We start from the raw sequence: 25,567 nt of genomic DNA on the forward strand, positions 1-25,567 counted from the left end.
ACTGGTCCAAAAAAATGAAATAGAGAAAAAATATTTATAAGGCATTAAATTATTTTAAATAAAGAATTAATAAGATACTGAAAGTACTTACTCAACCTACCAATTGGAGAAGTGTTAATATGATATACGCAATTTGACGCAAATATTACATCAATGCTTGGCTATCATATCACTCAGAAACACAAGTTAAGTAAGTTTAAGAGTTTCTTTACATTTACACTTCAGGCTGTTTTTCTTTTGAAAAATGAATTTAAGAGAAAACAAACAGTGAAAGTGAATTTAGAAATAAAATTTATGAAAATTAGTGTAAGTTTTGATCGAGATAAAAAAAATAATTTAATTGATAAAAATTGAATATTATTAAAGTATTTTTAGTAGTATAAATAAGGTTTAATAGGTTCGGAGGTCCTTATATTTGTGGGTTCGTTTCAATTGGGTCCTCCAATTTTGAAAGTGATCAATTTGGTCCCTAATTTAACAAAATTGAGTCAATAATACCCTTTCCGTTAAATGTAATGGACGACGTTAACTTTTTAAACATGTAGCATGTTGAGGCATCCTTTTATTTGCAGGTTGCACAGTTTTATTTGAAGGATACTTCAACATACCACATGTTTAAAACGTTAATGTCGTCCATTGCATTTAACGGAAAGGGTATTATTGACTCAATTTTGTTAAATTAGGGACCAAATTGATCACTTTCAAAATTGGAGGACCCAATTGAAACGAAACCCACAAATATAGGGACCTCCGAACCTATTAAACCTATAAATAATATAAAATGATAATTATTAATATTATATATAATTGTAAAAATTATTATAAAATGATAAAAAATAAAAATTAATTTTTAAAATGAAAAAAATTGTATTATTATTATTAGTATTATTATTATTATTTGAAGTAAAATATACATTGAAAAAATATATATATGATGGAAGTAAAAGAGAAATAAAGTATTAGATGGAAGTAAAAGAGAAATAAAGTAAAAAGTTGTTTTTAAGAATAGAAATAAGAAGGAAATGGAGAAAAGTTGGGTTGTTGCATGGACACACGTCAACAAGTGGAGAAAGCGTGGAGAGGTTGGAATTGAATAAATTACCATGAGAATCGATTAAGGAGTTTAATGGAACCGAATTAACACCCTCAAAATTATCAGTTGCATTTGTTCTGTTTACTGAAGCTGAATGCTAAAAGATGGGAACACAAATCAACACCCTCAAAATTGAATACAATTCTTCTTCAACTCCTTCGAGCTTTGTTTTTTTATCTTCTTCATCTTCAATAACTCTTCGTCTTCATCTTTAACATGATAACAACCATCAACCTCCAATCACCATATACCAACCTTCTCCCGGCCATTATCTCTGGCCTTCGGAATTGATCTGCTTACATTTTAATGTGGTATTTTAAGTTGAGATTTCAATCAAAATTACTGCAAATTTGAATGTATTAGCGGGGTGATGAAAATGTGCATATCTCACAAATCAACTTAAATTCATCTTCGTATATCGGCTGAAACGAACGCAGTTATCTCGCAAATCCGTCCTAGTTTTTCCTCTTGAATAGTACAATCTGATGCGAACACAATCTTAAAGTTGGTGGAGATTGTTATACATTGTTTCAATTACTTCACATATCACTTGTAATTAGCTTTTTGTCTCGTCAACAAACATCTCTCATTTTATTTTTTTTTTTGTGTTCATATTATATAATGGATTTCAAAAAGAGAACAGGTGAATTTGAAGAGATTTAAGAATAAATTAATTATTAATTTTTTAAAAAATTTGAAGGTGAGTGAAAATAAATTTAAAAATAAAGTTTGTAAAATTTAATACTTGACTAATGAAACAAATAAATAATAATAATTTATTGATAAAAATTAAAGATTATCAAAATATTTTTTTAATATAATTATTTGGAACGTTAAGTATAAAACCGAACATGTGCAACTAGAATCGAATACTCTTGTAATAGAACCAAATACGTGTCGTTGAAATCAAATACCCTTGGTCATTTTAGAAATAATAGAAGACAAACGTGACATTTTGACATAAATCACTCAAAATCCAAACCTTTCGCGGGTGACCCAAAAACATGGTATCCTTCAATTCTTCGTTGCTCCATCCTCATGACACATGCTGAAATGAACTACACAGATCTCACACGGTTTTTATCAACAGTAAAATCACCTTTTACGAGCACAATGTTAGTTTTTTCACTTAATAATAACTTACTTATTTCTATAAAATCAATTTTTTTATAATTATTTTCCCATATGTGTCACAATTTAGACGATATAAATATTTAAGATGGTTTATTAAATTGCAGCAAGTAGAGAGGTGTTTTTTAATAAAAGGAAATATTTTTAATTTATCTGGAGTTTTTAATAAAACCACTAGAATTTTCAAGAGATTCTTAAAACCGCCGGAAATAAACCCATGTTACATCACATCATTATTTTTGTAGTGTAATGTGTTCATCTCTGAAACCTCAATCCACCATGATCCACCTAACATAACTAAACTCGAAACTATTTTCATACTTTGAATTTTAAAAATTAAATATTGTATGTTTTGAGAATAATTTTGTTATATTCTAAGTTTTGGAAGTTTTGAGAATAATTTTGTTATATTCTAAGTTTTGGAAGTTTTGAGAATAATAAAAAAGCAGTAAAAATAGAAGATTGAGCAAAACTAAAATTTAGTTGTATTTTTTTTATTTACTTTTTCATGAACCAAAAAATTTGGTTTGAATTCTCTAAATCACAAGCCCACGTGTCAGAAGTAATATTTTTTAACCCATTTCTTCTCACATTGATATATTGTTTTGGGGTAGAGTGAAAGAGGGAATTATACAGCCTTATTTAAATTGAAAGATAACATAAATTAGGTCTCAAACATAAACTTAGCACACTTAATTTTTTGTTTAACCTACTAAATAAATATATACTGATTTCCAAAACTTAAATTTATATCTAATACATTAGTTGGGTAAAATAAACTACATCAAGTCATACATTCAATTCATATTTTTTTAAAAATATACTAATTAATTGAGAAAGACAAAAAAAAAAAACTCCAACACAAATTACTCAATATCCTTATCTTCCACATAAAAAAAATATAAATATTCAAATCACTCCCTATGTTATGAAGTCCAAGTAGTAATTATCCAAATATTCAGTAATCTCAGTCACACATTAAATATTTGAAACAAGTAATTGTTGCATGAATCGGTAAGGATTTGGAATTTTTTTTTATTGAGACATACTATCATTTAAGATAAACCATCAAGTTTGATATTGAGTTGAAATTTTTTATTAGAATAAATTAGAAGATTTATCACTTATAAGGTATGAATTATTTATATAAGAAAATGTATTTATTTTTATATATTATTTAACTTTTTGACGTTTACTTAATATAAAACTTTTAACTTTATCTTATATTTCTACCAAAAGTAAACCACATACCCGAATCGTAAACTCTCATGTTAAACAAATTAAATAAATATAGATAAAATATATTTGTTTTTAAATGAACTAGCATTTCAGTCAATTACAACCTTTTTGCAGATAAAATGAACCATCTTTTAACTCAAACCATATACCTAATTCTACATATATAGAATAACCTTCATTTTTATTTTATATAACTTTATTTGTTGTTTATTGTAATTAAAACATTAAAAAAAAGGAAGAAGATAAATCACGCAAAAAAGAATAGCACGCTTTTTTTTTTTTTTTTTTTTTATGTACATTTGTTTTTCTTCCTCTTGTTTTTACATATTACAAAATGCAGTGTTATATTTGGGTTGATTTTGCAGCACTATCTAGTTTTCTAAGTATACAACCACTACCACTTACCGTAAGTTTTAGAACTCTACGTTTTTTCAAAATTTGGCTAAACACGCATTACTAGTAATAATTTTTTTGGTTGGGATAAAACCCCAGTGTAGTAAGATCCAACCTACAGTCACTATTTGTTTTCTAAGTTTGCGTTCAATAACAAGTTACTGATATTTCACACGCAAATCATCATTAACTTAGATCAATATTACTATAATTAGATAAAATATAGGTATGAGAGGTGCCCATAAAATTGATGTTATGTTTGCCCAGTTTGGTCTCATCCTAAGTTAAAATTATTTCATATTCCAGTCTATTTTCTATATATATATATTTATATTTTTTAACCTTACTCTAGGTTAGGTTTATAGATTAATATTTTCATCTAATTGACATTAAAAAAACTACAACTTGTTTATAACATTATTATTTATTTAAAAATTTTAATACTACTTGAAACAATTTTGTTTGTGTCTCCTACATTCATAACATGTATAATTAAAATAAATAAAGATTGATAAAAGCAGACAAAAATCTAACATTATTTTATGAAATTGATTAAAACACTACAAAATAACAATTAAGCACTTTAAAAAATAACTAAACAATTCTATCAATTCGACATTTGTTTACTATAGAAGATAAACTCTTTCAGAATTCAAAAACTTAATTATTGATTGTTCGGTCTCCATCATACTCATTACTGTTCGGTCTCAACTTAATTATCGATCGCTCGGTCTCCATCATACTCATTACCGCTCAGTCTCATTCATGCTTCCGTCTTTCACCACTTGCTCTTCATTCATCACCGCTCGATTCCATCTTCCACCACTCAGTTCTTCATCACCGTTCGGTTTCATCTTTCACCACTCGGCTCTTCATCTCCACTGCTTGGTTCCATCTTTCACCACTCGGTTCCTCATTCCAACGCTCGGTTTCCTGATCATCATCCCTAACCAACTACTTATTGTTATGTGTAACTGTTTATTTTTTTTCTGTTTTTCTCTTTTTCTCTGTAAAAATAGGCATTAACGCCTATATCTTTGTATTGTTTTTTTTCACATTAATCAAAATACTTTTCATCTATCTTCTCATAGCGCTGTGTCTGTTATTCTTCTCTTTCAATCTCAGTTTGTAAGTTTTGTTTTCTCCTTTTTGCCATCATGCCTGCAAATGCACAACAATTTTGTCTGCAATTTTTCTCGTGAAACTCTCAATTAATGTATAAAGAGTAAATGAATCAACTTGTTATTAGCTTATTTTTATTTAGTTAATTATTTTTGAAATCAGACTTTGAATCATATGTGATTAATTCCTTAAGTTAGGCTTGTTTTATCAACCTTATTTATGTTTTTAATTTTAATGCATTAATTTATCCTGTAACAGTTTTATAAATTTCGGATTTTTTAAATAGTTTTATATGTGAAAAGATGAAAACAGTACTACTACCTTAAAGGATAGTTTTACGAATGTTTAAACAAAACGAAATAATCACGTTTTTGTATTATTATTATTATTATATATATTAAAAAATAAATAGTCGGATTAGACTGATTCAAACAGAAACTCATTATCAAACCAGTTCATTTACTCATCGTTTTACAGAAAAACTGTCATAGAACTAATTTTATAATTAATTAGTTGGCTAATATTGTTTGGACCTGTTTACCCAAAAAAACCTTTCTATATAATTTTCTTAAAATTAAAAACACAAAATCACAATGATTGAAACAATTCTAATCCGATATTATATTAGTTATATGTGGAAATAAATGTCATTATGTGTTATTAAATTCAAGTATTATGAGTTATTCTTTAATATTACAAATTATAGATATTATTTTATTTTTGTTCACTGTTATTTAAGTATTACTAATTTAATCATAATTAAACCACTAAGGGGTAGATTCCTTCCTTCTCATATCTCCATCCAAAACTCAATTGTTAATTACTAGAACATTGATAAAATCCATGCCAAGTTGTCCAGCTCTTGACAGTCAATTAGCAACTTCAATTAATTATAAAATTTCCAACTAGTTTAAAATATTTCTTTACATACCAGAAATTTAAAATGTTGTTTACTATTATAAATATGTATTATATTTTCTGAATATAAATTTGGCTACTTTTTCTAAGATAGGTATTACTTATGAAAAAAATATTAAAATTTGTAGTTTAAAACCTTCGTAATTTATGGAAATGTCCTACATTTATTTACTGTATTAATCTTTTAGTAATAACTAATAATTATTCTAAAATAAAATAAAAATATTTAGCACTTAAATTTTGCTTATGATCGTTTTCAACCCTTATTCAGTCATGCGCGTTATTGCACTCCGCTCATACAATTCAATAATACTGCCATGATTTACAAGAGCACAATTCTACATTGAAAAATGGAACAACACGTGGAGCTTTCAGATAGAATCACCGACCTGTCAACATTAGTTTCGAAAATGATAAAGAAGTTAAAGTGGTACAGTGACAGTACTTATTTGTCAACTATTCATTGGATTTCCAAAATACAGTATTACAAGTTTACATTTAGCATACTGTATCATTTGGAAATTTTAATGAAAATTGTAAGCGAATAAATTATAATCTAAATAAAAAATATTGATTTTTATTGAATATTTGCAAATTAATCTAAGGATTTGGGAGTTTCTTGTAACAAGAAAATGGTTAAATTTAATTGAAGTTAGTAAACAGCTTTTGGCATCGTACTATCATTTGTTACATGGAAAATAAGAGGAATTATTATAAAATAAAAATATAATAATTTATTAATCGAGAAATACAGAAAATGAAAATAGTGGTAATAGGAAAAAGATTTGAAAGAAAGAATTCGTGGCCACAGCACGTAATAGAGGTGTCGGTGAAGGAGTGTCAAAATAGTAAATAAGGAGAAAAGCAGTGGCAAAAGTGAGTTTGTAAATCCCCTCAAACACCAACTTGTCTCTGCAATATAATCATTTCCCGCGACTTTGATTTTCGCATTTTCCACTCGCTTTCTAGCTCTTTTGTCTGCAACTACAACTATTCTCTTATCGCCCTAAGAACTCAACCTCGTTTCATTTCTATTCGATTCGATTCAATATCCTCTTTTCGTCGTCCTCACAGAAAAAACGATCGAAACCCTGAAATCATGCGAATGCAACACGCACATCTCCTTGTGAGTGTAAGTGGCTCAGATCTGGTGCTGATTTGATATTGGAGGAACTAAGAAAAAAGTTCGGTAGAGACGAATGGAATTCGGAAGATGAAGTTCTATGTATCTGCGAAGGAGATAAAAAGAGTTGTCGCTGTTACCAAATCCGCCGCAAAGACATCTGCTCCTGCCGACACCATCGTCGGTCGCCGGGTTTCCTACCGGACGGTGGTGGCTCTCGGAATTGTGTTGCTGCTGGGCTTTGTGAGAGTAGCTGTTTTGGTGGTGGAATCTTCTGCGGCGTGCTCCACCTTTGGTAAATTTCCGACTCCTTTTCAATTTTCGCTCATAATTTTGAATTATATCTGCTTTTTTTTTAACGGTTAACCTAATTGTGGGACAAGTAAAGTACATATGAATTTGAGTGTTGAAAAAAGTCCCACCGAATCTGTAACGACCTACCGCACCATATGATGATGGAGAAGACCTCTTCTTTCAACTTATTTTCAAGATAATAAATGCATAAATTTACTATTTTATTTTTCTTCTCCATTTCTCCTCTTCGTCAAACATAATGTTTTTAATTTACCATTTTTAAAATTCTGTTGATGATTTCTTTAATAATATTATTTGGAAACTTTTTTAAATGAATTATTTAATGAGAAGTATATTTTTTAATGCATTGAATATGTTTTGTATAATTGGAGCTTTTAAACACATGCATTCACATTTTTTGTTTCAATTTAATTAGATAAAAAAAAATTTTGTACACAGTTTAAATACGAAAATATAAAAATTAAAAATGTCGAAACTTTAAATCAGTTATTATATTTTCAAATGATAGTATTATTTAAATACGTTTTGCATTTTAAAATGTTATGTTTCTTTTACTAAAAAAAGTGAAAATAATAGTTTAAGTTTCATGTATATGGATATCTTTAATATTTTGGAATAGCGTTATAAATGCTTTTGGTACTATTCCTCAATAAGAAATAATAAAAATTGATTTTAAAGGTTAATATATGTCAGTCAGGTAAAACTCTAATTTTAATGAAAGAATATAATCATTATAATATTAAGTGCAATTTAGATTTATCTTTTAACTATTAATAATATTGTAAATTATTAATGTGTAATAATTCTTAATCAGTATTAAATCTAAATCAATAATTGATTTTTATATTTTAGGTCATAATGTCTTACCATTTCTAATTTCCAAAATACCAAAAAGTATTCGATTGGAATCAAATTAATTACAATCTACTTTATAAATGTATCATATTATGTATTTATTTTTATCAGTTTATATAAAACGAAAGTTGACGCACACAGTTTTCAAAGTCTCCTCCATTCTTCTATCTTTCAACGACAAAAAAAAAAAACCTTGAACGATTAAAGATAAAATCATCTTTAAAATGAGCTCACATTTGTGACCATTGTAATTGTCACAGATTGCGTGGGATCGACATTTTTCGGCGGAGGTGACGACAATCTGGTAGAGCCAATCTATAATTTTAATCCTTTCTGATGGACATTTTGTATCATATCACTATTTCGATAAACACGTATTGTTTGAATAACCTATTTTAATAAATTATTATCATTAATTCGTTTTAGGGTGAGCTGGATAATGTTGAAATTAATATTTTATGTTTTATTTTTATGAAATCATCAGGACACTAAAATATATATTTGTTATTTTCTTCAAGTTTTTAACTTTCGTATTTATTAAAATGTGCAGTCATGAATAATTCCTAATATGATTTGAATAATTAATTTTGCTATATTATTTTATTAATATAGATACATATATATAATTAAGTGTGTGAATTATTTAGTTAATGTTATATTGAAGTCTAATTATATTGAAGGAAGAGTAAACATTATAACATGTTAGTATTGGATTTTAATACGAGCACTATAAACAAGAACGTGAAAGATTCAGAATCTCCGCCATAGGCATTCGCGGGGCGTTCAAATATGGTAATGACATTAATTAAAATTAATAAGGCAAGATAAGATATTGGAAGAGAGACTTCAAATGATAATTATAGGTCACAACAAAACAACTGTAATCCATTGTTTGATACAAAATTTCAATAAATTAAACTTCAGAAATTTGGTTACAAAGATTCAGAGATGTATTTTGATAATAATAAGTACTTTTCCATTTCCGTTGTCCTTAGAACTTTTTTAATTTTTAGATTGCCATGCTTAGAAAATATTAAATAAAATATCAAATCTTCATAATTTCTTTGTAACGTAAAATTAAATTTTACGGTGTTAATTTTTAAGATGGTATGTTATTAGACGTAAATTCAAATATTAAAAGTATCACCCAGGTACTTGCTTTTTACATCCTTATAAAACAGTTTTGCTATCTCAATATTTTATAAAGCTGACTGGAAAAACTTAAACACTTTGATAAAAGAAGAGGAATGCTTTTATTTATAATAACATGTTGTAAATAAGTGAAGTTTATAATGCATTTAAATTTTTATAGTAAAAAAAAATGTATGCATGGACAAATAATGAGTAATGAGAACTCATATTTTACATTCCCGTGACTTTCATTCCCGTTTTTACGATGATACTGTGTGTATATACATGCATGAAGAAACTGAGAGAAGAGCTGACCAGAGCACTAATAGAGGCAAATGATGGTAATAAGGCAAATGAAGGAGGAACACAGTCATTTAACGAGCTTGTCAAAGTGTTGGCGTCCAAACAAGACCTTAAGGCATTTGCTTTCAAGACCAAAGCCACGGTACACAAATATCCACTTTATTTTAGCCACTTCTTCTTAAGATAACTACGTATCATTCACTGTTCCATAATTTTTGATCCACCAGAAGGTAGTTTGCAATGGACTAAAAATAATATAAACATCGAGTTCATAGCTCTTTTGAAAATTTTCGATATATCGAATATAGGTTAAGAAACCTTAGGGGTGAGACAAAAATCAGTGTTTAGAAAATATCTTTAGCTTTTACATTTGTCATTTATTAACTATTATTCTATATGTAATTCTTCCTTCAATTATGGACTGCCATGCAGCTTGTACTGTACTGCTACTGTTGTGTTGAACACAACGTTGTTTACAACTATGAATGGCAAAATCCATCTGAGCTATGCTAGGTCTTAAATTATTTGGGAAGCGGAATCATATTCTTATAAGTACGTTTGACAGAGAACTTTAAAAACAAGTAAAATTATACAAATACTTACTAATTTAACTAATATAACACTTAGAAATGTCACTGATTATGTTGATATGTATACGTAGCTATCAGAGATGGAACGTGAGGTGCAATCAGCTAGAAAGAAGGAGTCACTTAATTGGTATATAGCGTCGCAGGGAGTTCCCAAAGGTTTGCACTGTCTTTGTCTGAAGTTGGCTGAAGAATACACTGTAAATGCCATGGCCAGATCTCGTCTACCTTCTCCTCTACATGTCTCTCGCCTTGTTGACCCTACACTTCACCACATAGTTCTCCTCACAGACAACGTCCTTGCAGCTTCAGTTGTTGTAGCTTCCACCCTTGAAAACTCAGCCAACCCTGGAAGATTAGTCTTTCACGTTGTCACCGACAAGAAAACTTATACTCCGATGCACACCTGGTTTGCCATCAACTCTATTAATTCAGCAGTTATTGAGGTTAGGGGCTTACACCAATATGATTGGTCTAAAGAAGTGAATGATGGTGTCACAGAGATGCTGGAAACTAATGATTTAATTTGGAAGCACTACTACAACAACTATAAAAAGAAGGAGCTTGAGCACAATGAAGAGGATAACAGATATTTAGAAGCTTTAATGCCAAGCAGCCTTTCCTCGTTGAATCAACTCCGTCTCTATGTCCCTGAGGTAACTAATTAGTTATCTTTTCTTTCTTATTTTTTCTTGCTAGCCCTAACATCGAGGATTTTGAAAATGGTGTCAGCGTTTCAAGGGTTTTGTGGCGTCTGCCACCACAAATATCTGCAATATATTAAGGAATGATATGAGATCACTGTTACCTCAATATAAAACCTTTCCTATGATTTTAGAGATTAAACAAAACAAATGTTCAGTGATTATTCATGACTGTTTCATAATGTGAATTTTATGGACCAAGGCAAAAAATGTCAAGGTTTTAAAAAATGTCAGCGACCGTAATTGCAGCAGTGTCAAGGTTTTTGTGCTGTCTTAAGGACTTAGTAAGAACTTGACATGTTTCGTGATTTTTGTGGTCCGTCACAGCTGTTTCCAGATCTAAACAAGGTTGTACTGGTGGACGATGATGTTGTAGTACAGAAGGACATATCTTTTTTGTGGGAACTAGATCTTAATGGCAAAGTGAGTGGTTCCGTGTTCAAGTCATGGTGTGAGAATAGCTGCTGCCGTGGAAACAAATACGTCAACTTCTTGAACTTTTCGCATCCTATCATATCATCCAACTTTGATGGTGACAAGTGTGCATGGCTCTTTGGCGTGAATATATTTGATCTTGAAGCTTGGAGGAGATCCGATATTACTGAGACTTATCATTACTGGTTGAAGCTTGTAAGTATTGTACGAGGCGTTCATGTATGATTGCATTCATAAATGTTTGAGAGAGAGAAAGAAATATTGTGCTTTAGATATTCATTAAATTCATTATATCATGAAGGGTGCTGTTTAGTTCTGTTAATTTTGTGATTATGATATTAAACTACATGCATACGATTTGGTTTGTTGCAGAACGTGAAGTCTGGGTTGACATTGTGGAATCCTGGAGTTGTTGGACCTGCTTTGATTGCTTTTGAGGGTGAAGTGCAGCCCATAGATTCATTATGGCTGGTCACTGATTTGGGTTATGAGTATCGATCAGAAGAAGAAATGAGCAATAGCTTAGAGAGAGTTGAAGGTGCTTCTGTTGTTCATTTCAATGGCCCAGCAAAGCCCTGGCTCGAAATTGGTTTACCTCAGGTTCGAACTTTATGGAATAGATACGTAAATTTCTCCCATAACTTTATTAGGAAATGTAGCATTATAGAGTGAAGAAATTACAGATCCAAAGTTCATCTTCAGATACCACCAATAATCATTATCAGAACTTTTCATAGTTGTGGGACTTTTTTACTAATATTTTTCTGTAATTTTAAAAAAAAAATATAGATAAGAAATTATAATTTTATGAAAAATCTGAAAAAAATAAAAAAGTCTCACGAGATGAAAAATTCTAATGATGAATAATGCATGAAAAAAGAGAGAAGAAGGTTTTGCCTTCAGTCCCTGTAACATGCATTCATGCATATATATAATCGTCCATACATATACAAATAGCTTAATTATTCTATACATGAAAATACTCTGCCAGAAGAAGCTACAGCAGTTAAGTATGAAATGTAATTTCTTTATAAAATTATGATATTAATCGTCTTAGTAGACAGCATTTGTATCCTGTTGGATTTTAAGTTTCTTTCTTGGCTTTTAAGTTTATAGCAAGGGTTCTCAAATTCCTTACACTTTATTAAAAAAAATATTTTCTACATTAATTATTTGGGCTTGATCTTTAAACCATTTTAGATATTATCTATTTCCAGCGTAATTGTGAAAAGCTGAAAAGGATGAATCTTATCCTATTTAAACGTTAAAAGGGATTAAAATATATGATAATGGTGTAAATACTCGACAAACCATTAGAATAACAAGTAATTCTCACTTTAATAACACATAAAATTAATATATAACATGATAACCTTAAAATGTATCACAATCAATCATTTTACATTTCAACATTCAAGCCATATTTTAAGTATCAATAAAAACCAACCACTTTACACTCAATATATGTATGTTTTAATTATATTTTCTAATTTTTTAATTTAAAGTATTAATATACTATTATATTATTAAAATGAATGATAAGTATATGTTTTTTTAAAGTATTAAAGTACATATATTTTTATCATAATAATAGATGAACTAAAAATATAAAAAAAAATTACTATAAGAAATGAAAGAAAAAAAAGATACATTTATGTATTCAAAAAATAATTAAACTTTAAATACAATATTTAAGTTTAATTAAATATTGTCAGGCCTCGTTAAACGCACCCAAAGCCACTCCCGTTAGGCTCATTAAAACGCACCCAAAACCCCTCTGAACGGACGCCAGGTGTCAAGCAACGAGGATTCGAAAATCAGATAGTGAAATGCAGGTGTCAGCAGATGAGCGGACGTTCGTCTTAAGCAAAACTGAGTTTTTAGAAAAATCACGTCCCACTCTCTGCATGCATCTTCTCCTCCAAACTCTGATCTTTTCAAATTCTCCTCCTTCTCACTAGAAAACTCTCCCTTCTCACTAGAAAACTCTCCCTTCTCTCTAAGAAATCTTACCGTTTCTTTTCTCCGATCACCATTCAGGCACCGTGGAAGCGTCGTTTCCGGCGCCCTGAGCTTCATTCTGAACCGAACAGCTTCGAGTTCTGAACTGGTAAGTTTCCCATCTTTAGCCGTCCGTTCTCTGGTACATGCAAACCAAGTATCGGTTGCATGTTGTTACCTTGTCTGAACCACTATTGGTTTTTGGCTGTTTGGTTAGTTTGAAGAGTTGTGGAACGTCAGGGTACAAAGATCTGTAGTCAGACGAAGCGTATCCTGTCTCTAGGACGATCGTTCACGCTCAGAGGTAAGGGAAGCTTATTTAATTTAATCTGTATGTGTATTATGTTGAATGAACGATTGTTAATGGACTGAAATGAAAATAATGCATGATGATTGATATGTTTGGATTGTATGAATGTTGATATGGATTATACGAAGTAGGCAAATTGATTATGATATGAATTTTATAAAGTTATGAAATTATGTAATGAGAAATGACTTGAAGATAAATGACTCCTGAATATGAAATTTCCTATGATAATATACGTTCGTCATTGAACGGTCTTTGACCGTTCGGTGTTTCTAGTAGACTCTTTTGAAATTGAATTCTTTCATTTGGAAAGAATTCTAATTGAGGACGAGCGTCTTCTTGTGATAGTACTGGGCTTGAGCGTTCGGCCAAGCGTAGTTGCATCTGAGTATTCGGTGATGAACCTGAATGTGGTAAATATATGTATTTGTATATCTTGATTATTCGTAAACCCCACTCAAATAGTATATGACTATATTAATCAAACCCATTTTCTATAAGCTTAATAACGTTTGGCATTATACCAAGTGTTTGTTCTAAGTAAGTGTTTGGTCTCACCCCAAATGCTCGTACGGAGTAGCGCTCGGTCTTACACTGANTAGCACAAGAAAGCCAAGTTTGATAATGGATTATGTACATTACTTTAAAAAGATTTTAGTTTCACTGTGCTTCATTTTATTTGCTTTGAAGTCTTTATATGCCATGTTTTAAAGCTTTTAAACAGAAGTAGAAGTATGGGAGATTTGCTCAACTGGGCCTGTTGTAACCTTTAATTGGTTCCTCTAAGGCACAACAATTGAGCTTTCTGGAGTTTGATATTCCTTGGGTCATTTAGGAACAACATCGATTTCTGTCACGAAAGAAATGGACTTCAATTAATTTATTTTACTCCATCGTGAGAACAGAATTCCTGATAATAATTAAAGAAACCTCTTTATGTTGTAAGGTGAATGGCATGTGATTGAATTGATATCACTTACTAAAACTGTCTTTTCTTTCTCATAACATTGTTGCGAAATAAAACTCAGTCTAATAATCTTAAATCGTTAGAATGCATTTTTCGTTGAAAAATAAGCTCGAAGGTTCTTCACCACCATCCAATCCTTTATCCTTACATTACTTGGTCCTGTGTTTTTTCATCGCCTCCATTCAGAAAAATAAATTGATAAATAATTAGATCTATAGTTTAGACTATAGGTGGAGAGATTCGCAAACCTAGGTAAAGAATGATAAAAGAATATATTACATGTCCATTAATCACGAGGAGTATACAACAGCACTTGTTTTTATCTTCCATCAAAAATCTATATTTCTCTACATTGCATATAACAACAATTAATCAGGAAAATGGAGATTAACCAACAATAGTAATTCCATTTATAAAAAAAAAATAAAAAAAAAATAAAAAAAAAAAAAAGAAAAAGAAATGAAAAAAGGAAAGGAAAAAAAAACTACAAATCACTTGAACGCTTCTACCTCATGCTTGTTAGCAGAACTGGCAGCCTCTTGATCGTGTTTCCACAACAAAACCCTTTCAAGAACTCTCAAGAAGCACATATGGGAAGTCGCTGATGTGGTTGAATTTGCTAGACTACAAATTATTTACTGTATCAAGACTTTGAGGAAGTCTGATCCTTTTCAACCAAAGAGGAACCCAGTTGAAGCATGAGAGGATAAACAGGGCTAAACTCCTTATCTCCTCTGCTCCTTACATTTGTAGCATAATCATCAAGTGTTGCTTTGATGCCCTTCCAGATTTGATCCTCCCATTGAGAATCTAGCCACAACGAATACTGCAATGGAGTTAGTTTGTTTCTTTGCATTGGTGATTGCAATTCTTCAGGAGCACGGGTATACAGATGATGTAGTATGACATTCGGTGGCAGATCTTGAAGAAGAGGAGACGATGCAAGATGGGCAGTTTCCAAGAAAATAAGTGGACGAAATGCTCTTAGTGCTCGATATGGTGCACCAAGTTGCTCAACAGGGAACAAATTTTGGCCCACAGCTAGCTCCAATTCAGCCATATCCCTAGCCATCCTCAACTTGCCTGATTCTGAAAGCGGTCTGACAAGGGAAGCATGTCGGATGAAGAATACTAGAACCCGTGAAGCCATACTCTGGACAAGCCTGGTGGATATGTTTTCTGTTCCGGGAGCTACAGAATTTCTTGAAGGCAACAACCTTGATAGAAACTCACTGCGAAAGTGAAGAATACACTTCTGGAGCTCCTCCATATAAGGTGATGCATTGTTGTCCATAGCAGCATCCATTCCATGCGCTCCAAAGTTCTGATCATGTATTTGCAGTATGCAAGACTCAAGACGGTCCAACATTGCCTGGAATAAAGATGTTACAGAATCACAGGCAACACCATATAATGCACCTAATGAAGCAGACAACACATCTGCAGCAATACTAGGCATTCCTTTAAGCATGGATGATATTCGTGTATGAACATCTTGAAGATGCTGACACAATGTAAAGTTCTTGAGCTGTGCCGGTGTAGCGGGGCCACTTACTTGACGTGATTCAGGACCAGTGGATATCTGCCATAACAATGAAAATGATTTAAGTATTAGTAATTAATTTTGCTTATATCGTAGGCTTCATCCTTCTCTTGAATAATATAAACTTCCGAATTCTAAATATTGCAGGACTCATACACAATGAAAGGGAAGAGGAGTCTTTAAGCTGCAGAGAAAACATACAGCATCAGCACTTTTTAGGTAGTTTAATACCTATCATCAGTCATTACGTCTCACCATATCATGACCAGTGATAACACTTTCAGGTAGTAATATCAGCAAAATATTGCATACGTCTAGCCAAATTACTAATTATTTAACCAAAAAAAGAAAAATGAGCATGTAAGTTCAGTACTTGAACGGTTGCTGATAACTACAATAGTACAAATTGAATATGATACAGCACAAGACCAATATAATATATCCATGCAGTTAGCAATTCATTAATATTAGTATAATATATGCATGCAGCCAAATTGATTTTCCTTTTTTCTGTGTACCCATAATTTCCTTGTAAAGATATTCTTTATTCCAAAAATGTAAGTTTTGCAACAGCTAAAGTTGGTGGTCTTCCTGAAAACCCATGAGCTAGACAGCATCAAATTCTTTTCTGAACCAATTAATGTAGTGCTTAAAAATATAACAAACAGCATACAACACCTTTGATACAATAATGTCATATCTGTTTACCTGGTATTCAGACCGTTCTGCAAGAAGAATTAAAACCTTGCCAACTTCACGCAAAACAAGAAGAGTTAAACGTGCATCCACCTGAACAGCTTCTATCTCTTCCTGAATGCGTGTTATAATCCTTGATATTTGTTCCTTGGAGGGAACACTGCCACGGCTAGACATTGGAAATACAGAATTCACTAGGTCTGAAAGGCGACTCAAGCAATGAGCCAAAAATGCATTCTGGAATATTTCAATAGCTGAAATTATCTGCTCCTTCCCAGACGAATTGATAGCTGGTAATACTCCTTTAACATCTGTGTCATGTGAAATTCTTTCAAGTAGATTCTCTATCATGGAGTAAAGTTTCGGATATCCCATTGTAAAAATCTCTTTAACAAAACTTGAAGCGGTGAAAGCAGACTTCATTTGGCTTGCAAACGCCTTAGTAATGGCCTCCCACACACGTTCTGTTAGCATGGGATCACCTTCCTATGCAGCAGCAGTCACCATTAGAAAATGAGAAAAAATATCCAATACAAAATTAGGAAGTGTGAACAATATCAGCCGGAATAAGTATGATCAATATTCCTCAGTAAGAACTCAATACTGTAAAGTAAAATAAATAATGAAGACTGAGCGCCAGGAACTAGGAAGTCCATTAGATCTGTTTATTTTTACATGGTATAAGATAGAAAAAAATTTCAAACCTAGGATAAAATACCTCATTAAAAAAAATCAAATCACCTTATTTGTACATCTAAAATATTGATCACCTTATTTCACTCTGAATACATACAGAGGGGTATATTTTGAAAAGACTGCCAGTAAATCTCATCTCATCCAATTCAATGCAATCCATATCCATTTAGTGGGGTTAATGCATCAGACGATAATGCCCAGGCATGTAATTTTACCATTTCTCTACCCTGCATCCTATACAGGTCATTTAAAGAGAGAAGGTCTCTGACAATATATTGTTGCATAAAGCCGGAAGCATATTCACATAATTGTACAGAAGTACAAAAACATCAATCAATCAAGCTTGATCTCTTTACTTCCTCTTAAGTTATATATTGGTAGTACAGTATAGTTACCCCCTGGCATATGTTAACATATGCTTCACTTTACAGCATAGCAGGGGAAACAGAAGACCAAAAAATAGGAAAGATTTGGAAGACTGGCACCGATTTGTATTTCACAGAAAATTATTGACTGAGAGAAAAAAAATGAAGAATAAAGTTATTGCCTTACATCAGTGCAACATATTCACCGATCTTGCCATGTCAGTTTCTTCGGAATAAAACTGAACATATACATACAGAAATGAACAATTGTTGACTTAATTCAAACTTCTATCATAATCCGCTGCTTTTAGCCGGAGAAGCACACACAAAAATTGTTTCGAATACAATACTGACCAAATCAGATGTAAGAAAAGCAACCTGTTTGAGCTAACAATTTCTACAAGTTCCAAGCTTCAATTCAAACAAAAAGATTTGGCTCACCATATTGTGCAAGCCAAGGGTGTTTGCTACACAACTATATTATATTGGTAAATTGATTATACCAAAGAATCACAAAATAGTACCTATCATCTACATATCAAACTTTGGCATTCAGAGAACAAACAATCATTTCTAGTGTTAGTGCCGTGGATACAGATGGGCATATATGAATCCAAGCAACGACATAATTTCCTTCCGATACAGCAAAAAACAATAACCAATGTACCTCACCTGAATGACCTCATCAAGCAACAAAACATGGCTAAATGGATCCCGTTTCTTGGAGAGCACCCTCTGCAAGTGCCACACAGCAACAGCTATAGAATGCAACTGATCCATGCAATTCCCCAACCTATGCCACAGAGCCTCTCTAGCCTTAGCCCCTCCTCCAATGTGGGGCGTTCCAGAACCTCTAATCCCACCGGGACCATATCCACTTCCACCCGTAACAGCCTTCATATCCAACGCCACACTCACACTCTTAGCACCCAAACCCTTGTACTTATTCACCACCTGCTCCACAGTGACCTTCAATTCTCCGAGATTGTAGAAAACCTGCAACCCTGTTCCAACCTCGGCCTGGTTCAACCCTTCCATTCCGCGTTCCAGAACCTTCATCGCCTCGCTCCGAAGCAAATCTCCGGTCTTCCTAACCCAATCAAGCTCTTCGTCGACGGCGTCGATGCCGCCAAGGTCGTACTCATCACACAGGCTCAAGATCTCGTAGTGCAGCTGCGCGGCCTTGGCGAGATCGAGTTTTTCGGGCTCGGCGGCCATGAGATCGCGGAGTTTCTTGGACAGGCGGAGGGCGCGGATGGAATGCTGGAGGAGCTCTGTTGTGAGGTGGAGGTTGGAGAGCTGGGCGGTTTTGGCGGCGACGGAGCGGTGCGGGTCGGAGAGCTCAGAACGGAGGCGGCGGACGGAGGACTGGAGAGAGGATAGCGCGGATCGGAGGGTGGAGAGAGCGTGATCGGCGTGGTGGAGAGATGAGAGCTGCGAGAGGAGGTCGTTGTGCCGAGAGAGAACCTCCGAGCGAAGCTGGTTCTCGAGGAGGCGGATCGCGTGGTGGAGCTTCTCGGCGGTGGAGGCCGGGGAGCCGGAGGAGAGGGCAGCGGAGGAAAATGAGGTGGAGGAGAAGGACGGGGATAAGAAAGCGGAGAAGATGGGATCCGAGGCGAGAGAGTCGAGGGCCGAGGATGTCGGGTTGGTAACGCTTGCGGCGCCGGTGGAGGGATTCTTGAAGGTGGAGAGGCGTTGCATAGGAGATGCGGTGGCGGATACCGGCGACCTTGCCGCCGCTGGTGACGCCATTGCCATTTTGTTTTGCGAGTGAAGAAGGCCCTCTTGTTCACTACACTGCACACACTATGAAGTTAGTTTGTCTCTCTTTTCTTGGTATAACTTCTTCTTAATTGATTCCTTCTAATTTTTTTTTACGTATAGTAATTTTATATATAGACGTGTTTATTAAAAGTAAGTTAGATGTTAAGGAGAAAATATTAAATATTTTAAGTCTATAATTAAATTTTAAGTTGAATCAATGTTAAAATGATTTATAGATTTATAAATTTAATATGTTTGTAAAAATATAAATAGTAAATTTTACAAGAATCATACCATTAAACATAAACATATGAAAAGTATAAAATTTACAAAATTTACTGTTTACAAGTATAAAGGACATGTAAAGATATATAAAGTAGAATTTATAAAAGTATAAATTAGTTCATGAATAAGTTGATATAATGTGTATTAAAATATTTGTCTAATTAATGTATTGACAAACTCGATATGTGTTGTTAAATCCGTCTAAGTAGTATATGAAAAAATTTGACCAATGTGTATTGTTAAATTAATTTAATTGATATATGAACAAATCAGTCTAATATATATGGTAAGGCTTGTCTAATTAGATAATGGATAAAATTGTCTTATGTATATAAATTCGTCTAATATGTGAATCAATAAACTTGTATACTATATATTGTTAGACTTGTTTAATCCATGTATTTACAAACTCTGTGTTGCAAAATTCGTTATATTAGTGTATAGACACAACATTCTAATATGTATTCTTAGACTCATATACTCAATGTATTGATGGACTCAGGCATCTATTCAATATATGGAATGACTTATCTAATATCTTTTATTATACCTGTTTAATTAATATATGAACATACTCCTCTAATATATATGGTTAAACTTGTTTAATGTTTTTAGTTATACTCATATAATCAGTGTATGAATATATTCAAATTAATGTGTATTGCAAGTTTCATTTAATCAATGCATTAACATACTTATCTTTATTTGTAAAAATACTTGTCTAGTGTATACTGATTGAGTCGTGTAATCAATATATTAGTGATCCGTCTAATGTGTATTGTTAGAATCGTGTAATTAATATATCGACAAACTCATATAATGTGTTTTGCTTTATTCATCTAATCAATATATCCATATAATTGTTTTATATTTTTTTGTTATACTCGTCTAATCAACGTATGAAATGACTTTTCTAATATTTTTGGTTATTATTGTCTAATTAGTGTATAGACAGTTTTATCTAATGAGTATTGTTAGACTCATGTAATTTTCTATGTTGTATTTGCATAATTAATGTATGAAAAGACTTGTCTAATCATTACATGAATATACTCGTATAATGTGTATAACTAAACTCGTCTAATCAATGTATATTGAGGCTCGTATTATATGTAGAGTCATTCTCCCTGCACCTCACCACCCTCATCCTGCACCTCCAAAAAAAATTATAATTCCAAATGTGCCCTTTGACAGTCAACGAGGAGAGAGAAAAAGAATTGTTTAAAAAGGTTAATAAAATTTGAAACCCTATTTAACTCATCTTCTTCTTCCCCTGCCGCATCTCACTCCCTGCCGCATCTCAGTAAAACCCTAGATCTACACCCCCTCCTTCCTCCCTCTTTTTCTCTCTGTCCTCTGTCTCTGGCATCCGCTGCTTTGCTCGCGTTCCTCGCTGGCGTCCAGGTTAGTAGCTTCCATCAATGTAATATATTTGTTTCCTGTTATGTGCTTGGTTGGGTTCGTGGTTCGTGATTGGGTTCGTGGGTCGTGATTGGATCGGAGCTCGCTGGAGGTGCACGCCGCTGTTGGAAGTGCGGCAAGGATCAGAGCCGCAGTTGGAAGTGCGGCTCGCTGGAGGTGCACGCCGCATTTGGAAGTGCGGCAAGGATCAGAGCCGCAGTTGGAAGTGCGGTTCGCTGGAGGTGCACCCCGCATTTGGAAGTGCGGCAAGGATCAGAGCCGCAGTTGGAAGTGCGACTTTATAAAGTTAGTTTCTTCTTTCTGTGACATCACTAGTATATCTTTGTCCAATTTTTTACTGTACCCACAGCACCGATAAACATTTTTTTTTTCTGTGAGAATATGGATCTCATTTATTCTTTAATTCTCAGAAAAAAAATACTATAAAGATATTTTAGTAAAATATTTTTAACTAATAATTATTATCTCATAATTATATAAAATTAATCCGGTTATGAGTTCTTTGTTTTTTTTTTTTGTTTTGAAAAAAAATTTTGGCAATTGGTTAAATTTACATGGATAAACTCCTCCATAAGAGGATATGTGATATAGAAAAAGTTTATAATGAGAGGAGTGCATATGTGCATATAATATAAATAAAATATATATATTAAGAAAGTTGTTTCAAAGAAGGTGGGACTAAAATTGTATAATTGAAAGCATTAAAAAGATATCAACGCACTTCAAAGTGCGGTACCCTAAATTAAAAACGCACTTCGAAGTGCGGCAGAGTCTTTCCGCACCTCGAAGTGCGGTTGCGTATCTTCGCCGGCGTAGAGTCTTCTTCCTCTTCCTCTTCCTCCTGCCGTCACGCTGCTGTATCTCCAAATCTTACAATTCAATCCAATTCCAATTACAATGTACTAGACCATAAATTACTTGCTACAGTGAAAAACCAGTGCACCTAAGGGACCTCAAGGTTTATAAAGAAGGAATATTTTTGTGCTTATGGTTGAGAGTTAGAAAAATGGTTGGGGTTAAAAAAATTTAATTTATTAATTACCGTTTTGACTTTTTTATTAAATGAAGGGTAAATAGGTAAATTTGGGGGTGCAGGATGAGGTGAGGGAGGTGTAGGAAGATTCACTCTTATATGTATGTCAAACTCATTTAATTAGAGAGGGAACAAACTAGTTTAATGTGTTTTAATATACTTAGATAATTTGTTTAATGTATATTGATAGAATTGTCTAATTAGTATATAAACATATTACTTTAGTGTCTCTTGTTAGACTCTTTTAGTCAATGTATGGACAAAGTCATATGATCAACGTTCATACAAACTCGTTTAATATATATTACAAAACTTGTTATCAACGAATGGACAGACTCGTCTAATATGTATTGATAGACTCGTATAATTTATATATGAACAAACTTGTGTAATATATATTGTCAGTTTTGTCTTATGTACGAAGAAATTCATCTAATTAGTGTATGAATAAACTTTTCTAATAATATTCTTAGACTCATATAATTAATATATGTGAAATGCATCGTTTAATAAATTTAATTATCTTTTTAAGAAAAAAGAAAGTAAAATAACATTTAAAACCACAAGGTAAAATAATAATTTACATATATATTTTCAATAAATAACAAATAATATACAGAAAAAATAATCACACAATGAATTGATATATTCAAATATAACAAAAATTATAATATGAATATTATAAAGTAAGGAGAAGAATACAAATTTTATATTCAATTGACAAATATAAAAGAAATATAAATAACAAAATAAAGTTAGGACATAAACAATATTCATTACAGGATGAAGTGTTAATAAATCTAATAAAAAAGGCTAAATATAGATTTTTGCATCTGTTGAAAATATAACGAAGATAAATATGTCACATATAAACCATTATGTCTCTTTTATGATTAAGTAAAAGTAATATACCTTTTAAATAACATTTAAATCATTACACTAATAGAAAACCTAAACTTAAATTTGAAAAACAAAACTAAAATTATTTACTTTATATTTTTTATTTTAGAATTTATTATATTTACTTAGTATTTGACATACATACATATATATATATATATAATATATATATATATATATATATATAATTTTTTTTTATTTGCATCATATGTTGCATTATAAATCCATCAAACAATTTACGTTGTATTAATTACTTTAACTTTTATAAGTGAAATATACTAAGCTATTAAAAATAAAATTTATTGACATTTAAACTTATAAAAATAATCTAAAAAATAGATTTTAGTTTATTATTTATTTTTCAGATATTAATTGTAATTGAGTTTTAATTAAAATGAAACGGTTATTGTTAAAAAAATCACTTGATTATAACTATATTATAAATAAAAAATAAAAATTGTGTGAACAAAAGTAAAATCTTATTTTTGAATAAAATAAGTATGAACTAACGATTATCTTTATAATTTTCGTGTGTTTTTTTTACTTTGTAGAGTTTTATTTTATTCTGTCTACTTTAAAAATGTTTTTTTATAATTCTATGCAACACAAACAAGTGTAAATAATATTTATGCTTAAAAGTCTTGTTTATCTAACTCCAAAAATCTCTAATGAATACTATCACTGGATATATTTCTTTTTATAAATTATAATTTAACTTTATTTACTGAAATACTAGAATATTTGAATAATTGATCCGTCTCGTGTTTTTATTTTTCTAAATAAATAATTTATGGATAATAAACTAAGTATTTTAGGTTTAACTCATCTGAATTTGTACATTTTCTTACAAATGTAATTATGGAAAATATCTTTAAGTACGTATTACCATATAAATATAAATAGATAATAATATCAATATATCAAACACGATTGTGACATAATTACTATTTATTATCCTAGAAAAATATAATGGTAGAGGGATTTGTTCATCAGAACACACAGGTTAGGTTCTTCATGTTATTCATCTCAAACTAAAAACTTAAAATCCAGAATAGTAATATGTATGTGTGGATATAAAATTTTATTAATAAAATAAAACAATATATTTTTAGTAAAAAATTTAAAAAAATTGGAGTTAAACTTAGCCCTTCAAATTATAAAACAGAGCAAGAGAAAAGTCGAAGAAAGTGCCCTCTTGAGAAGAAGAAATTACTACTCTGAGAAGAAGAAACTTTAAGTTGGTTAAAAAGAAAAGATTGAATCTGTGAGATAACAGAGCATAAAGGATTTCCTGAAAAGTTTAGTTTCTGTTCATATTCTGTTATTGATCATAAATCTGTTAATACAATTAAAGTAAAACAGTAACAATAAACAATGAATTAAATAATAAAAATTATAATAATAATAATAATATTTTGTTAATCGTTCCTATAAATATTCATTAGAAGAAGCAAAAGAAGTAAAACAGAATGAAGCTTTTGGACTGAACCATGAATTAGAAGTTGCAGCCACAGCAGAGGTAGAAGAAACAGAGGGTGGAGACAAGCACGACAGCTTCAGCCACAGAGAGTATCTTGAAAACGACAGTGTCTACAATGGTCGTTTGAAGCTTCTGAGGTTTCCACCGAAACCGCCATGACACCTTCTTCAGCCATAACTTGCTCTTCCTCTTCTCTTCCATCAAACTTTGACTCTCTCTGTTTTAGTTGGATACAGAGAATATGCAGTGGTTTACATTTTATAGAATATTGGGACAGGGTGGGATGCTTAGGATGCTTCAACGACAAGGATGTTTTTGCTGTCCCATCTATAAAAGTAAGTAAATTAAACTCTGCTTTTCTCACATTTCTTAATTCTTCTTCTTTGAAGCTTTGGTCTCAATCATGGTTTTCTTCCCGTTTTTAGTTTCCGTTGTGATCTTGAAATATAGATATGCCAGAAAATTGATATATCTTCGTCTCAAATACGGGATAACATTTAGATAAGATAAGAAATATAAATTTTATAAGTACGTAATAATAACAAAAATATTCAATCATGATTAAAATTAAAAAACACGTACTTATAATAGTAAAATATGATTAAAATAGTTTATTTTAATTTAATAGTTGCAAATTAATACCTTTTCAAACAGTATTTCAAGGTAAAACTGGAACAGAAAGCATACACTATTTTATGAATGTATTATTTAATTTAAGTAAAACTGAAAAAATAAATTGATGAGAATTTTGTTACT

The 25,567-nt window shown here is 31.5% G+C and overlaps 3 protein-coding genes across 3 annotated transcripts; 1 reads left to right on the forward strand and 2 right to left on the reverse strand.

Annotated features, from left to right (window-relative positions):
* The first annotated feature begins 6,837 nt into the window (after positions 1-6,837).
* Positions 6,838-12,415, forward strand: LOC124832905 (putative galacturonosyltransferase 15). Its single transcript, XM_047307238.2, has 6 exons — positions 6,838-7,314; positions 8,450-8,493; positions 9,616-9,765; positions 10,285-10,866; positions 11,242-11,544; positions 11,722-12,415. The coding sequence occupies exons 1-6, from the start codon at positions 7,110-7,112 to the stop codon at positions 12,019-12,021; spliced, it is 1,584 nt and encodes a 527-aa protein (XP_047163194.2). The 5' UTR covers positions 6,838-7,109; the 3' UTR covers positions 12,022-12,415.
* A 2,465-nt stretch (positions 12,416-14,880) lies between these two features.
* Positions 14,881-19,767, reverse strand: LOC148204669 (conserved oligomeric Golgi complex subunit 5-like). Its single transcript, XM_088095447.1, has 3 exons — positions 18,600-19,767; positions 16,879-17,352; positions 14,881-16,209 (listed from the first exon to the last, which is right to left on the reverse strand). The coding sequence occupies exons 1-3, from the start codon at positions 19,683-19,685 to the stop codon at positions 15,271-15,273; spliced, it is 2,499 nt and encodes an 832-aa protein (XP_087951573.1). The 5' UTR covers positions 19,686-19,767; the 3' UTR covers positions 14,881-15,270.
* Positions 19,768-24,710: 4,943 nt separating this feature from the next.
* Positions 24,711-25,370, reverse strand: LOC148204670 (uncharacterized). Its single transcript, XM_088095465.1, has one exon. The coding sequence runs from the start codon at positions 25,010-25,012 to the stop codon at positions 24,827-24,829; it is 186 nt and encodes a 61-aa protein (XP_087951591.1). The 5' UTR covers positions 25,013-25,370; the 3' UTR covers positions 24,711-24,826.
* Positions 25,371-25,567: the final 197 nt, after the last annotated feature.

The sequence above is a fragment of the Vigna umbellata genome, chromosome 1 (genome assembly GCF_029865625.1).
Source record: "Vigna umbellata cultivar VRB3 chromosome 1, Vumbellata_1.0, whole genome shotgun sequence".
Classification (NCBI taxonomy): domain Eukaryota; kingdom Viridiplantae; phylum Streptophyta; class Magnoliopsida; order Fabales; family Fabaceae; genus Vigna; species Vigna umbellata.